This window comes from Leptinotarsa decemlineata, unplaced genomic scaffold (assembly GCF_025532065.1).
Source record: "Leptinotarsa decemlineata unplaced genomic scaffold, Ldec_3_MD MMD2_P_RNA_scaffold_5, whole genome shotgun sequence".
NCBI lineage: Eukaryota > Metazoa > Arthropoda > Insecta > Coleoptera > Chrysomelidae > Leptinotarsa > Leptinotarsa decemlineata.
Genome location: NW_027412532.1, coordinates 2,411,306 through 2,428,543, shown reverse-complemented (window position 1 = coordinate 2,428,543; position 17,238 = coordinate 2,411,306). Strand labels below are relative to the sequence as shown.

The window sequence follows — 17,238 nt, the reverse complement described above, 5'->3', positions numbered from 1 at the left end:
TACATTACCTGAGACAAGATATAAAATGAGTAGTATTTCACGATTTTCAAATTTTTTATTATCTGTGTCGACAACTATGTTTTTTTTTTTTCAAAGCACAAGGTGTCTACGCATTGAATTTAATTACATAGTGTCAAAATAAAGAGAAAATAGAAAAAGTGAAATATAACACGTAATTTGTTATGTTATAATAATAATGATCAATGACAAGAACATTTTCTTAAATCTTGAACTTTGTTTTCCATATTGTTCTTCTTTCAGGCAAGGGCCAGCAGTACCGGTTCGAGTACCGCTTCTGGAGGCAGCGGGCTGTCTTCGATGCTCGGGGGCGGGGGAGGGAACATTCCCCAAACCTTGGACCAGCTCCTGGAGAGACAGTGGGAGCAGGGCTCCCAGTTTCTGATGGAGCAGGCGCAACATTTCGATAGTGAGTAGTCTACATTGGAATAGAGAAAATGCAACCCCCATTTCTTCCGCCTGAAGAAATAATACTATTCAATTGAAAGAATTTTAATTATTCTCATATTCACCTTTGTTTTTTCAGTCGCTTCTCTTCTCTCTTGCCTTCACCAACTCCGGGCGGAAAATTTGAGGTTAGAAGAGCATGTGAGTTCGTTGTTGCAGAGGAGGGACCATTTACTGGCTGTCAATGCCAGGTTGGCGATACCATTGACGGGTCAACCGGCTGCAGCTCCTTTGTCGACACATCCTCATCCAGGTGAGTGAAAAAACAATTATAATACAATATTACTTCTAAAAAAATATGTAGTTTATAAATATGTTGATTATTGGCATTTTCTGGCAAAACAGGTAGATTTAGAAAAAACAATTACAACACAATATTTTAAGAAAACAGATAATTTATAAATGTGTTGATTATTGACATTTTATGGCAAAACTTAATTAGATAAATGATAAATTCTGGCAAAACAGGTAATTTATAAATATGTTGACTATTGGCATTCTATGGCAAAACTGAATTAAATAAAGTATTAATTCTGGCAAAACGGGTAGATTCAGAAAAACCAATTACAACACAATATTTTAAGAAAACAGGTAATTTATAAATATGTTCATTATTAAAATTTCATGGCAAAACTTAATTAGATAAATGGTAAATTTTGGCAAAACAGGTAATTTATAAATATGTTGACTATTGGCATTCTATGGCAAAACTGAATTAAATAAAGTATTAATTCTGGCAAAACGGGTAGATTCAGAAAAACCAATTACAACACAATATTTTAAGAAAACAGGTAATTTATAAATATGTTGATTATTAACATTTCATGGCAAAACTTAATCAGATAAATGATAAATTCTGGCAAAACAGGTAATTTATAAATATGTTGACTATTGGCATTCTATGGCAAAACTGAATTAAATAAAGTATTAATTCTGGCAAAACGGGTAGATTCAGAAAAACCAATTACAACACAATATTTTAAGAAAACAGGTAATTTATAAATATGTTGATTATTAACATTTCATGGCAAAACTTAATTAGATAAATGATAAATTCTGGCAAAACAGGTAATTTATAAATATGTTGACTATTGGCATTCTATGGCAAAACTGAATTAAATAAAGTATTAATTCTGGCAAAACGGGTAGATTCAGAAAAACCAATTACAACACAATATTTTAAGAAAACAGGTAATTTATAAATATGTTGATTATTAACATTTCATGGCAAAACTTAATTAGATAAATGATACATTCTGGCAATACAGGTAATTTATAAATATGTTGACTATTGGCATTCTATGGCAAAACTGAATTAAATAAAGTATTGATTCTGGCAAAACAGGTAGATTTAGAAAAACCAATTACAACACAATATTTTAAGAAAACAGGTAATTTATAAATATGTTGATTATTAACATTTCATGGCAAAACTTAATTATATAAATGATAAATTCTGTCAAAACAGGTAGATTTAGAAAAACCAATTACTATACAATATTCTAGGAAAAAAGATAATTTATAAATATGTTAATTATTGACATTTTATGGCAAAACTCAATTAGATAAGTGATTCATTCTGACAAAACAGGTGGATTTAAAAAAATATTACGACACAATATTCGAGGAAAACATATACATATATTTATAAATATGTTGATTATTGGCATCTTATGCCAAAACTAAATTAGATTAATGAATAATTAGGTAATGAATTAATTGTGGCAAAACAGAATATTTAAAAACTCCATCATGAGAGTGCTCACTGATGCCTCCGATTGTTATCAGTTAAGTATGACATTCAACTTTCATTTCCAGTGAACAATATTCACCCGACTGTTGCGGCTAGTCATGGGGATGTCCCGAGGCCTTCCAGACACAACGGAGGTAGCGCGGGTTATCCTAATCATCCCCAAGGCTCGGCCCAGCATCCTCCCGTAGAGAACGGTTTGCCTCCTGAAGCCTACCCACAAAACGCTCACAGGCGGAGCCCTTCCGGAGGTCAGCCGAGTCCGACGGTAAGGTAAGAGATTTCAGTTCTGTTTTTGTCTGTTTTACCAGGAAGGAATATACATGGTGCATGTGTTACAAAATATAGCTGAGAAATGTGCGTTTTCACATATCAATATAGATACTACAGTTCAGAAACAAATGTTACCAACCGTTTATAAAATGTCAGCAACAACATCGTGTTAGCCAGTCTTTGAAAAAAAACATTTCAACTCTACCGAGCTTATATATTCTACAACTCAGAATGTATATCGGTTTGGCTAACCTAACATAACCTATCTTTATAATGAGCATCTCTGTCAAAGTGTAAATACATGAATTTTTTGATTGATTTTCAATTTCTGATATAGATGTGAAATATTACAATTTATAGATCCAACAATCAATATTTTAATGTATATGGCAATAATCAACGCTTTTTTAGAGTTTGAAATTCGAATTACTACTATTGGATAGTGATGGGCTAATTCGAATTAAAAATAATCGATAATTCGATTATCATAATAATTCGAGATATTGAATCGATTATTACGATAATTCGAATTAATTTTTATATTATTCGCAATCACAGATCACACGTTTGATACTATCGGTGTTTGACGTAAAAATGACAGTAATCTTTAAAGCGGGTACGTTTGCAAGTAGTAATAATAGTGAAAAAAAATACTAATTGCAAATGATATTAGAACTACAACTGCTTTGGTCATTTGTCATATATGTAACTCAACCAATGATAGCTCCAGAGCCAATCGAGAATGGATAGAGAAATATACGAATAACAATTTGGGAAGGATGAGCAGGGGCGGCATTAAGATGTTTTCAAAAATATTCATATTAAACTTTAATAATAAGTTCAGAATCAACAATAAATTAACAACTAAAACTCATCAAATAAAATAAATTCTCAATATAAAAATAAAATAAATTCTCAATATAAAAATAAAACGTTCTAAGACAGTTAAAATCACATCAAAATCACAGTTCAATCTAATAAGGTGCTATTCATATACTATTTAGAAAAATTATTTTATCAAGATGTTTGGGAGATAGACGATTTCTTCTCAAATTTGTCAATTGTCCTGTTTTGGAAAATACCCGTTCTGATGGGACCGATGTAGCAGGTATGGATAAATACTTAACAGCCAATTTGTACAACTCTGGAAAAGTACTTTTGTGTGTTTTCCAGAATTCCATTGGATTACTTTTCCTCTCATAATAAGGCATTTCAAGATACTGCCGTATCATCAACGTCACAATAGTCAGAGGTGTCGTAATTGACTTTGCTTTCGCCACTTTGTTATCAAAATGCGACCAAATATCACAATTTCTGTTTGTGTCGAGATCCTGTGGTTTTGGCTGGAATTCAACCTCATCTACACCAGTTGGTGCCTGATTCTTTTCATTGATTAGACTTGTAAGTTCTTCACTCACCCATTTTTGGGCATTGTTGGCATTAATATCATTACCGAATGCTAATTTCTTAAACCTCGGATCTAAAAATGTCGCTTTTGAGATAATTTTGTTGCATTCTAGAATTCCAAGACGACGGGCGATGGTGTCAATCAAATTCTTCCTCAGAGTTTCACAAATATCCGTTTTTGATTTCCAGTTCACGAGGGAGTGCTGAAGACCCCTTACAAGAGGAATGACCATTGAAATCGTTGGATATGTGTCTGCAGATAGAGTTGCTGTCATAATTTCTAAAGGTTTGAGTAGAAAAATGCTATCTTCGATAACAGCCCACTCATCAGCATCCAAGAACTCGGGTGCCTTAGTAATGCTAATGATGGTCATCGAAAGGGCGTCCTTTACTTCTACTAGTCTTTCTAACATGATCAGGGTGGAATTCCATCTGGTGGAAACGTCTTGTTTCAGCTTCAAAACTGGAAATCCCATTTGCTCTTGGACTGACTTCAGTTTATTGCACGCTAAAACACTATGGCTGAAATGGCCTACTATTGTTTTACATTTTTTAACAATACCTTGAAAATTCGGGTTACTGTTCAATGCATCAGTGACACTCAAATTTAGTGTATGCGCAACACAGGGATGGTGATGTTTTTGTAGGAAATCGTTGATTGCACATTTTATATTTGATCCATTGTCGGAGACAATGGTAATTATTTTATTTGAAATATTCCATATATTGAAAATATCACTAAGAACAGTTGAAATAAGTTCACCTGAATGATTTCCAATTATTTCTTCTGTTGATAACACGTGGGAATGAAATTCATCATTGTAAATAAAATGGCACGTCACCGTGATGTAACCTCTATTGCTGTCTGACGTCCAGATATCAGTAGTGACAGAAACACTACTGGTGTCATTCAGAAGTAATTTTAATTCTTCAACTTGTTCTGCATAAATACTTGGTAAGATGTCGTTTGACAATTTTTTTCTATTAGGTAACTTGTACTGTGGTCGAAGCAAGTTTGAATATTCTATGAAACCCTTATCTTCCACAATAGACAGTGGTTGATAATCATTCGTTATCATTTTTATCAAAGCTCTATCTAAATTTTTGATCTCACTTTCACCGAGTTCTGCACTAGTGTCACCAAATAGTTTCATTTGTCTTTGACGTTTAGGGGGTGCAGCTCCACTTTTTGCAACCAATCTTGCTGATGTTGGTCTTGTATTTTCCTTATCCGCTACTGCAGACGGCCCTGTCCCTGAACTTAGATCTTGTTCTCCGCTGTCAAGAGTGTCACGTTCGTTTTCGTTACCCGTAATAAAACTCATATTCGAAGTTGGCTTATTGGTTGAAGAGAGCGTGAGCGTAGGATGAATACGTTTTAAATGTTGCTTTAAATTGGTAGTATTGCCAAAGAATTTTAAAGTCTTGTTACAAATATTACACTTGACACTTCTTTCATTAAATTTATTAAAATGTTCCCAAACTGAAGAAGTTTTTTTTGGACCCGGTCTCATTTTTGATTGATATAAATTATAAATTAAACGAATGTACAGCACGACTCGATATCGATACTTATTACCCGGAACAGTGATCGTAACTATGAATGCGTAAATTGTCAATGTCTATTGAGTGATTCTCCTGTGCATTGCGAATGATTTTTAATTCGAATGATAATTCGATTATTCGTACAATTCGATTACTAATAATTCGATTATCAAAATAATTTGATTATGCCCATCACTACTATTGGATGTCGCCGACTACATTGCCCTCTTGAATAAGAAACAAAGTTTGGCTAATGGTTTCTCCAGACGAACTGCCAACATTAAAAATAAGAAGAAGATTCTGAAAAGTGTTTCGTGGGTTCTTCTTCTTTCTCTCGTTTATAGCCTCAGCCACTAGAGCTATCCAGCCAATGCTTTTTGATTATTGAATTAAGTTTCCAAGTAACGAAAATATAGTTTTGTCTCATATATGCACCCGGTATATTCCTTGCTCGTTAGTCTTCGGGTATATCGAAGCACCCTCACACAACCGTAATACAGGTGACGCTATTTTAGACACTCGCCGGCCGGAGCGTACCCTAATGCTAGCGGTCTGCAACGGCAAACCGCCGACACTAGCGGACGTTCTGCACCCCGACCCCAGCCTTATCTCTTGTTCGATAATAGGCCGGGGCCGTCCTCTTCTCAACAGGTATTTCTTCTTCTTCATGCTTTCTTCCTCTTTGTGCAGTTTATCGCTTGTTGAGAACGATGCTTGCAGGAATGCCTTTGTAAAATGTTTCTGGTGTTGGGTGAAGTGAAGATGTTGAGCCCTCTGATTACGGATGCTCCACTGCCAGATGTTTTAAGTAAACTTATATAAACGGACAAACTTTTCGAAATGGATACTCAGAGACGAAAGTTCTCACATCTGGTATTGGCGTGGATAATCAGAGGCCGCCGAAAACATATTAACAAATTGTCAATAGCAGTACATACAAATTCATTTAGAGTTTTATTTTTTCTGCTAAACTTTTTTTTGAAATAATACCTGTCGGAATTTTCGGATCACCCTGTGCATTTAAACATAAGTACGAAATTCAATATGAAATTTTGCTTCATTATTGGTAATTTTGCGTCTCAGTTAACTTAGCTTTGCACGATTGTCTTGAATTACTTTGGATACAATTTCTTGGTACAAAATCTTTTGGAATAATTCATCAATGATAATTTGAATGTCTGGTAGATCTGGTACTGATTATCAGGTCATACATCAGACAGAGTAGGGGTGCTACACCCTTCAAGTGAGTTTTTCTATATTTTCATTTATCCAAAATTAAATGTGTACCAGTTTTTTTTTTTTCTAAAATGAAATCCTTTTAAAAACTCTCGGGTGGTTAGTAGATCTTTGAGTGGGTGTAGAAGAAATTTATTACTCACTTATGCTCCAGCCAATTTTTTTCTTTTCAGATGGTAGTAAGACGTGAGAGAGGGGAAAGAAGCGATAGGGACTCTGAATCGCATCATCATTCCTCCTCGAAATCTAGCTGAAACACAGTTGTGGACCCTTCGTTTAGTATTACAAAACTTTTGAACTTGCATTGACAAATCACAGAGTTGTAACAGGGAAGATTCTACCAAATTTTTGTGGGCTTTGAGCAAAATTTGGGTGTCGGAGTCTACTTGTATGAATATTTACCTTGGTTTCCGTCTTGATCCTGAAGTACGTCTGCTGCGTTTCTTCTTCTTTTTTATATTTCTTGGCCTCAGCTACCAAGGCTAACTTCCTTGTTTTCTTTATTCAGCTTCTCTACCCTAAAAAGTTGACAGTACAGATATTGTTGATAATAATATAATGATATTCGTTTTTGAAGAGTTCCAAAGAAAAGTATGCAGAAACATACATTTACTCCTCATCTGAAATATTTCGTGAAGACATGGGAGTAAATTTTTAATAATATCTATTTCAGGCTCATTCTAATTGGACGTGGACCAAACAAGAAATTATATTCATGTCAAATTTTTGAGCACTGGAATATGGTTAATGACCTGATACTCCTGTAAAAGCTCTGGTAGTGAATAAACGTAATTGATTATTACGTTCATTGTCAAGATTGTTGATTGAAATTGAATTTTTATAGAGGTCAATGAAGTCAAAAGGTTTTGAGATGGAAAAACAATAGAATTTTATAGTCAAGACTTACAATTATCTCGATCTTACTTTAAATCTGACACGAATAAATGACAAAGAATCATATGAGTAGACTCCGATTTTTTTTTTGTTTAGAATAACAAGTGGGAGTACAAAAAATTATTATCGTTTAAGACTGTCTAGGATTGGACTGAAGCAGCAAAGTAAGTAGCAATATTTATGTGGAAAATATGTTTAGGTCAATATATAACAAATTTCGTTGCTCAAATTTGAAACATTTTAGAAATTTAGGCGAATCGAAATGTTTTCATTAATTAAGTCGGTTTCACAAAAATGGTATGATATTTTATGATTTGAAAGATGATATGATATTTTATATAGTTTGAAATATGATATGCAGAAAAAAATTTCAGTGTTTAGTGGAAGCTTCTGCAAGTGAAAGAACTATTATTACTTCAGTTGTTTATGAAACAGTTTACAAAACATGTTCATTCATGAGATGAGAAGCAATTTAATTTTGATATATTTTCACTTGAAGAAGTTGATATGGTTTAAAAAGTTCTACCAATATTCCAAGAAATAAGAAAAAAAAAACAGTTTTTTTTGTGAGAGTTTTCAGAAAGGGGGGATTTACTTGTGGAAGGTCCGAAAGTTTCAATTTTTTGATATGTGTTTAAAATGCAAAATGCATAATTTCTTCCGCTCCGCGTCCGTCGCTATTAAAAAAAAGGCATTCTTCAGATTTTGACTCATATTTTTAGGTGCATTTTAGCTACAAGAGAGTTCTTCTTAATCACATATTGGCAACAGCGCCTATATCAAGTTCAAATAATTTATACGTACCTAGATATTCTACTTTAAAAAAGGAAAATTATCTTTATAAATCAACAATTAAGACAAAATATAAATTATAGTTCAATACCACCTCCACAAGCCACATAAACAACTGTTGTTTTGTTATTTATTTATATAGAGGAAGATAGGTTAGTTGCACAAAATGTCATATGTAACAGAATGTCTCAGAACTCGGAACGTAAGTAAACAAAACAGGACGCCTCTCAAATATGTCATCTTTGTTTGTCTCATCAAGGTAACAGATTCGTTGTCCTTTATTAGCTATAACCGATGTTGCCAAATGTTGAAATAGAAACGAATCCCTTTAAATGTTGAATGCATTATTTCATTCCTCTTTTTGAAGTATTTAAATAATTTTTTAAAGAAGAAGGTTGAAATGATAAGTTTAAAATGCGTTGTTTTAGAGCTCTTTTATGAAAACTACTTGATTTTCGTCGGGAGGAACATTCCCATTATGTATTTTGCATTTAAAAACTCTACTCACTATCCTAGACAACATTAAAAAAAATCAGAACTATCCCTACTACGTGAGTAAACTCCCTCTTTCGGTGACTATCGGACTATAAAAACAGCGAACTTAAAATTTGATTTTCATGTTCAGTGATACATTTGGCGATACTCTGCATCGGAATTCCCAGAAAAACTGCCAAATATTACCCAGAACAGTATTTTGAATTTACCGCCAAAAGAAATTGGGGAAAGGCTTTCTCATAAGTTGCTGTGTAATTTTAAAAATCCGAATCAGACCGATGATTAAATCTAGTAGGTAAATCTAGTAGTAGCTGAGCTCCCACTTTTTCATGAGAAATTCTCAAAGTGAATGTCGTTACTAGTCAGTAACGAAGAATATCTTCAATTATATCTGGATGAAACTCAGGGAAAGCAACCTTATTAGAGTAATTTTATCCTGAAATATGTGTACATTAGAAGTGTTGCCATATTAGGTGATAAATTTGTACATATATTACACTTTTACCTAGTTGCCATTTCGTGACTAATTATTTTTTAGATTTTTTTACAGTTGTTCCAGAATTGTTTCATGAGCTTGTCGCTGAATGTGTAACATTTTTCTATGTGGGCTGTAAAATTAAAAGAAAATACTGTTGAATTGAAAATTGATATACCTAAGTATATTTTTTTAATGCTTGACTCCTATAAAATTTAACCTATAAATTTCATTGAGACTGGGAGGACCGAAAAGCGTGTGTGTTTTTCACAGAACTTTTCGGTATAGTAGGCCATGATCGAATGAAAAATCATGGTATCAGACGTTTCGTCTGCTACTGCGGCAGACATAGGTAGTATATGCGAATACAAAGTTTATATCTCGGAAGTCTCGGCAACAACTGATTGACGAGCTCTTCAACCGTGAGGAAGAAAGCTTAAACATCAACAAGACATGGGTACCGGCACTTCACAACACAGAGAATCCCCCAATAATTGAAGAAGCGTCGGACCAATCAGGTACAAGAGCAGTCTATCGTCCGGCACGTACTCCCATTATAATAGCAGGGGAGCCCACGATGCAAATGGGGATTTAATCGAGCGCGTCAGTTTTTCTAAGGGGGTGTTAAATGCAACAAAAAAAAGCTCTCATTCAATAATCTGACGATTTCGATCTGACGCAAACTCGCGGCCATTATTATAATGTGCAAAAAAAATTCGCCATTTTGAAATACTCAAGTGCGTCAGATTAAGATATATATGGTTCATCTTTATGTTTTAGACGTGTTGTCTCATAATCTGACGATTATCTACAAGGATTCGCCTAATCTGACAAAAACAATATTTTTTTTTCATTTTTTTTCAATTCATTGAACTTAATTAATTGAAAAGCTCAGGAAATGGCATGCAAATAAATAAGTGTATGTTTTTTAAGTAGGATACTTGTATTTATAAGAAAATAATTTTAAAAAAATGCTCCAAAAAAATTTAATTTTTCATAATCAATTGATTAATGAATGAAGAAAAGAGAAATGAAACTTTCTGTTTTTTAACGTTACTAATGTTACTGCAGTTTCGTCCTATAAGGACATTTTCACTTATATATTGTATAAGTTTGAAAATGACCTTATAGGACGATACGTTAGTTACAAATGAAAGTGGTAAAAAAAAGAAAGTTTAATTTCTCTCTTCTTCATTATGATTTCCTACCACGTACTAGTGGCTACATCCATCAATTAATTGATTAATTAATCATCTTCATCACAAACGAGTCTCTGTGATCAGCTGTGTTGGCGTCATGGCAACAGAATTCAGAGTGGGGACAGAGTGAGAAAGTAATAAAGAATAGAGAAATAAAAACTCGGAGAGGGAAATATAGGTATCACACAGCTGCACACATTAAACTTTATCGACGAATTTTTGTTATTTCGGCTTGCGGAAATTGTCAGATTATATATTTTTCATTATCCTTGGATTATTTCCTTCAATATTAAAAAAAAATTAGGTACCTACGCTCGAGAATGTCGAAATGACGTTATTTTTTTATACCTTTGCTGCCCTCCCCTTTCTTAACGTCACTTTCAAATTGTCAGATTACTGGAATATACACTTTTTAGCAGGTAATTAACTCACCCTACCTTAATCTGACGCGCTCGAGAATTTCTGATGATCAATTTTTTTTTACTAATCTGATCCTTTATCTCCCACAGGCGGCGTTATATATGGGGCTCATATTTGGTGGAGGTACTTGACCGGGTACAGGGTATCCCCCTGTATATTGATCTGTTGCGCTTTAGTAAATCCCGAAATCTCCGCTTGTGCTCCCCTATTATAAGTACAAACGCATCGGGACCATTTTCAGTTCGCAGCAAGGCAGAGCACTTCGACCGTTGCTGCATCACCTTTGTTAATGTCTGCCGCAGTAGCAGACGAAACATCATATATAAAAATCCGCAGACCACCAACCCGGAAACATCGAACAATATATTAGCTTTGTGTTCACTCGTATTTATAATTTCAGAGGGTGATGGGAATGATGATGGTAATGGCAGGGTGTCTATGCGAATGCTCACTTTAGATTGGTCCGCACTTTTGCTGGATTGTTCTGATTGGTCCCCGTTGTTGACAAGTACAAATAGCGCCATCTCTGGGTAAGGCCGGGTACTTTTAGGATCACCCTCGTAGGTTGCTGGAAGGATGTCGATCTTTTTTTAAAATTATTGTTATAAGTCTAGGTGGACTCCTTATGAAGTCGTGCGTTACACGTGGTAACAACGTGGACCAATCAAACAACCAAGCAAAAGTGTGGATAAATCAGAAAGGAGTATCCACATATATACCCCGACACTACCATAACCACCGCCTCCATTATCATCCCGACCACCTTCTAAAAGTATAAATACGATTGAAGAAGCAGCTCATCAGACTTCAAAACGTTTGGGCTACAAGTTTCATTCGACTACGCTATCAACCAGGATTTTATTCTCTTCAATTGCGGGTGAAACATAGTCGACAACATTCAAACAGTTTTTATGAAAATTCTTTTTTAATACATAATTTGGTTCCTTCGGCTGCACGTGTCATATTGTAAAATATCAAGTAAGTTCCTACAAGGTTCAAAACATATTTTCATGGGCAGATAACGAAGCCGACAAGTACAATAATGTACAGTGAAACAAAATAACTGTAATTAGTTGTGGATCATCGCAAACCTCATACTTGATGTTGATAAAATATGATTGAATTGAAGTTTTCGGAAACAAATATCAATGCTAATGAATGCCAGCACACAATTTTGATATCATGTCAAAAACATTTGAGGGTATTATTGTTTGTATAACTCGTTTTGAAATTAGGAACAATTATTTAATCATTTTCAGTGATCTAAATTACCAGCTCTATATATGCATTGGACTTATGATTTAGTCTTTTGAAATTCCGACTTTTTCTGTGGAAAAAAGAAATACCGACACTTACCCATTTCAGGAGTCCCAAGGAAAGTTGACAAAATTGATTCTACTTTAAAAAAATTATATATAATTATAAAAAAATTAATATCATGTATGATATTAAGGAAATATTGTTTGGCAACTGGAAAAAGCCCAGATAGGTTAGTTAACATGAAGAATTCTGGAAAACTCTATTTGTTAGACGCAGTTTTTCTTCTTGAAATCAGACTAAAGAGTAGTCTAGTTTTATCGAGCGAATACGAAATTAGTACCTATTTTTCTGCCAATATTTTTGGGATTTTTTGTACTTTTATAAAGTAGATAGTTGATAAAAAAATTAGGTTAGTCGTTGACAGGCGTGAAAGTGGTTATTGTCGCATGAGTACTGTAAATTTTGTAAATTTTTGTTTCTGTTTGTAATATAAGCAATTGTAAAATTTCGTTGTTTCATTTATACACCTTATGGATTTCCATGTGTCTGGGCCTTGTACATCAAGACGTTTCATTTAAAATAAGCCACTCTGAATAAGTCATTCATATTAAGACTGTTCGAACTAAGCAAAATTATCGATTCGAAATGTATAGCGTGGTGTGTCCCAAGGCTCAGCTCTTGGACCTTTGCTGTTTATGTTATATGTGATTATCTACTGTCACATGTGGTTGACAGTTATATAACCATCTTAGCTGGTAATACTACAACAATTTACATAGAATGTTTAAGAATGTGTGAATTTTTTGTTTTTATTTCACAGGGCAGTCCAAATTGTTTGTTTATCAAATCATTTGAATCGTTTGTTTGAAGGTGGTGAACAATGTTTCGTTGTGTATTTCATCAGTTCGGACTTTCATTGTCTAATATGATATAAATTGATTTGAAATCACAGAATTTTTTTTTTTAATTAACAGAAAATAACAATTTTATTAAACAAAAAACTGAAATTACAAAGAAATAACATACAAGCAACAACCAAACAAATAAAATAATTGAAATATTAATTAAATCTGAAAAAATCGAAATTCAAAAAAATGTTCTAACAAAAAAAATTGAAAGATTTCAAACAAAGTTATGTCACGACGTTTCGATTGTTAGTATCCACAATCGTCTTCGGATGATAACTGGATTTATTCTCCGAAATCTGATTATTTATAGGTCATTCGAGTGCTTTCATCAATCCCCTCTTCACTCTTTCCGCTTCATTGGTTTTAGCGGTAGATGACCGTTTCGCGGAAATTGGTCGTTTTTCGTTTGATTAGAGGTTTCCATGTGTTACGTATCTCTACGCTAACTTGACTAAATGCGTTGTTGGACAACATATACGCGGCTTCATTGAATTTTCTCTTAAACCAGTGTTCCTCTTTGTGGATGATTTCAGATTGAGCCCACTTGATATTATATTGATGAGTCCAAACATGCTCTGCTATTCTTGATTTGCTTGTGCTGAGCAATGCGAACTTTCAATGGCCTCTTAGTTTCACCAATGTATGATTCTCCGCACTCGCAGGGTATCCGGTAAATGCAATTCTTGGAATCGCAGTCCGCGTTTGGTTTTCGTCAGGCTGCTACGGTAGTGTTCCCAGATCTGAAGCAGGTCCTGATGTTATACTTGGACCCAATCCTTCTTATCCTTTCCGATACTCTTCTGATGTAGGGAAGTACAAATACTGGTTGTGGCGGCTTCCCTTCCTTTTGGAGTTCTTGCTGTCTTCTAGCTAAGGCCTGTTCTACCATCACTCTGGAGTAACCATTCCGTTGTAGGTCATTTTTGATGATGCCTAGTTCCTTTTAGAGACCCTTTGTATTACAGAGCCCAAAAGCACGGTCTAGTAGAGTCTTGATGATTCCTCCCTCAGTCGATTGATGGTGGTTGGATTTCTGGTTCAGATACTGTCCTGTGTGAGTGGGTTTTCGATATACAGATGTTTCCCATTTAGTGTCGGTCCTCTTCACCAATACGTCTAAGAAAGGCAATTCGTTGTGGACTTCCTTCTCCATTGTGAAAGTGATGGAAGGACTTACGTTGTTGATGTGCTTCAGGAAAGTATCTAGTTCTGCATTCCCATGGTTCCATATTATGAAGGTGTCGTCTACGTATCTCAACCAGACTCGGGGCTTCTTGTGGGCTTCTTCAATGGCCAGAGTTTCGAACCACTCCATTTATATATTGGCTATAACAGGTGAAAGTGGCGATCCCATTGGCAGTCTCTCATCTTGCGTAAAGAATTTGTCCTTCAGCTTAAAGTAGCAGCTTCGTACACAGCATCCTAGTAATTCCATGATTACTTGTATCGGTAAGTTTGTTATATCTTTCAGGTCCCCATAAGATGATGTTTTACCTTGCAGAGGTTTAATTATTGGTAGTAAAAATCTGGACAAGTTCTGAGTGGCTGAATCTCTGGAGCTAATGATCGGTCTGAGCGGAACATCCTTTTTGTGGATTTTGGGTAGTCCATACAAGTGAGGGGGCTTACTGTGGTGCGGTGTTAGCGACGATATCTCTTTTTCCGTAAAATAGACTTGGTGTTTTGTCAAAGTCTGGTACAACTTCCTTTCAGTCGGTGCAGTAGGGTCTCTTATGATCTTCGTGTATTTTCCTTTCTGAAGCACCTGTTCGTAGAGATCAGTATCCATCACAACAGTCGCGTTTCCCTTATCTGCAGGTAAGATCTTGATGGAGTTGTCTCTACGTAGCCCGTTCAGAGCTCTTCGTTTTTCATTGATGATGTTAGAAGTTGGAACTGGTTCTCGATCTAGCTGTTCTCTGATTCTCCATCTGAATTCTTCTGCCTCGATCTGATCAATAAGGGAAGTGGTGGATTCTACTGCAGTTATTATTTCCAAGGTGGGCACAGATGTTGGTGCAATGGCGAAGTTTAGACCTTTCCTCAACAAAGATTTCTCATGTCCGTGAGCGGGCGGAAACTCATGTTGACGTTGGCGGCTTCATAGTTGTCCTGTTCTCGTTCTGCATTTGGGCATTGTTTCCTTACTAACTTTTCCCACTTCCTTGATCCTCTTCCAAGGTCTCTCTTATTTCTTCAAAACGTTCTGTGGTATCCTGCATCAGAGTTGACCTCTTCCAACGGTGGTAATGAATCGTAATACAAATAAATGATCTCCGAGCAATGATAAACTCCAAATGATCCTGGATTTTTCTTTTATGTCTTCGAAAAGTTGTTGTGAAGTGTATCTACTTATAGAACGGCAATGGAAAAAAAGAACAACTGTTTGCAAGTATTTTTTCGATCACACAAAATACCATTTTCCTAACGAGTGTTCCCACGGCCGAGTAACATTGACAACCTCTAATACACAAGAAATAATCCATCCAGTTACGTCAATTGTTTTTCCCTGCATGATGACAAGAAGATTTATGGACTTCTGGCAGAATCTTCCAGGATTGACTCACTCCAAGGCGTTTCTTCACTTTTCGAAGCTTGATACCAAATATTTGATGAACTACGATGTCTAACAGGCCTTCTTGCAGGTCACTGTCATATGCAGAGACTCGGACTGTCGGAAGACACTTTGGATCTAACCTAAACATTCTCGGCAAATCAGGTTTTCCTTTGAAAAATTCACTTTAGGATTCAGTTTGTATCGTATTCAGATCGATTATGAAATTTGATTGAAAAGTTACATTTTATAATAATAATAATAATAAATGGGCTTTATTCATTGACATACATTGTTTATTGGTAAGTGAGTAGTTCATTAATCTTTGTGAAACTAAGAAAAAACAAAGATTATAAATTCCAAAGTAAATATTAAAAATCTATTTAGCTTAAATAAGGTAAAATATATAGCAAAACATACACGAAGGTGAGACAAAGGGAAAACCATATGAGAAAGGCATAACATGAATATATTATCTATCCAGAAGACTTCAGATATGTTTTCAAATTTTTCTTGAAATTATATATGGAGTAGTGTCTAAATTCACTGGGCAGAGCGTTATATTGTTTGACAGAGTTGTAAATAAAACTACGAAAAAAGCAGTCTGTCGAGTGTTTTGGAATAATAAAAGTGTGACGGTTTCGTGCCCTCGAATTATTCTGTGATCTGAAAGTTTTATATCTTTCATAAATATAATTTGGCTTTTTGTAAATGAGGAATTTATATGTATTGACGAGTAGGTGGAACTGCCAGGTTTCAGCAATCGGTAACCAACCTGACTCCTCGAACTTGGGGGATAAATGGTAGAATTTTCTCACACCATAAGAAAGACAAATGCAATTGTTTTGTATTTTTTTTAAGCGATTTACATCAGTTTGTATCACAGCAGGCCCGTAGATTATATCGCAATATGCTAATCTAGACAATATGAGGGTTTCGCAAAGTTTCAACTTCAATTTGGAAGTCATAATATCTCTACTTTGATACAGTTGACGTAAGATACTGTACGAGCTACGACAAAGTGAATTTATATGTTTGTGAAATCTCAGATCAGCATCTAGCCATAAACCCAAGTTCTTGCTTTCTGTAATTGTTTGTAGTAAGTCTTGTCCAAGTTGGATTTCAATTCTTCCTTCAATTTTCCGTCTTTTGTGTTTCGGGCCAAAAAGTATCAGCTGAGATTTTTTAGAATTCAATTTCAGGTTATGGCCTATACATAGATCCAGTAACTTTTGTAGATCGCTGTTAATTTTTTCCACTGCCACATGCCAGTTACTTGGAGGAAATTGATAATATGACTGAGTGTCATCTGCATAATGATGAACTGTGCAATGTGATGTTCGTAACAAAAAAATTCCCCATCAAAATGCCTAAGTTTTGTTTCAAAACTAGTAGTGTATTTTTCATTCAAATATTTTCCAGATAGTGCAGAAAGTAACATTACCATGAAAAAAAAATTGCCATTTTATTTTTCTGTTACAACATCTCAACTTCAATCTACATACTTATGATGCACTGGAACCTTTGGTGTAGTAATGAATACTACTGAAGTTTTTTCCCAACAC

General features: G+C 34.8%; 2 protein-coding genes across 12 annotated transcripts in view; one reads left to right on the top strand and one right to left on the bottom strand.

The window, feature by feature from the left end:
* The window catches only part of Alh (coiled coil domain containing protein Alhambra), a 50,882-nt gene extending 38,166 nt beyond the window's left edge, over nt 1-12,716 (top strand). For 7 of the 11 annotated variants that reach the window (XM_023156049.2, XM_023156052.2, XM_023156053.2 and 4 more), the window contains 5 exons: nt 262-427; nt 545-718; nt 2,284-2,488; nt 5,956-6,091; nt 6,850-12,716. In XM_023156049.2, the coding sequence (XP_023011817.1) occupies nt 262-427; nt 545-718; nt 2,284-2,488; nt 5,956-6,091; nt 6,850-6,930 (762 nt within the window). In that variant the 3' untranslated portion in view covers nt 6,931-12,716. Of the gene's footprint in view, nt 1-261; nt 428-544; nt 719-2,283; nt 2,489-5,940; nt 6,092-6,849 lie in introns of those variants that run through there. The other 4 variants (XR_012464068.1, XM_074169225.1, XM_074169226.1 and 1 more) reach the window with 4 other exon arrangements.
* On the bottom strand, nt 167-5,960 carry LOC111516310 (E3 SUMO-protein ligase ZBED1-like). Its single transcript, XM_074169231.1, has 2 exons — nt 531-5,960; nt 167-477 (listed from the first exon to the last, which is right to left on the bottom strand). Exon 1 carries the CDS (start codon nt 5,407-5,409, stop codon nt 3,478-3,480), a length of 1,932 nt encoding a protein of 643 aa, XP_074025332.1. The 5' UTR covers nt 5,410-5,960; the 3' UTR covers nt 167-477; nt 531-3,477.
* Nucleotides 12,717-17,238: the final 4,522 nt, after the last annotated feature.

What these genes read in the sequence shown, in the direction of transcription:
- LOC111516310 (XM_074169231.1), bottom strand. Translation starts at nt 5,409, where the DNA reads ATGAGACCGGGTCCAAAAAAAACTTCTTCAGTTTGGGAACATTTTAAT.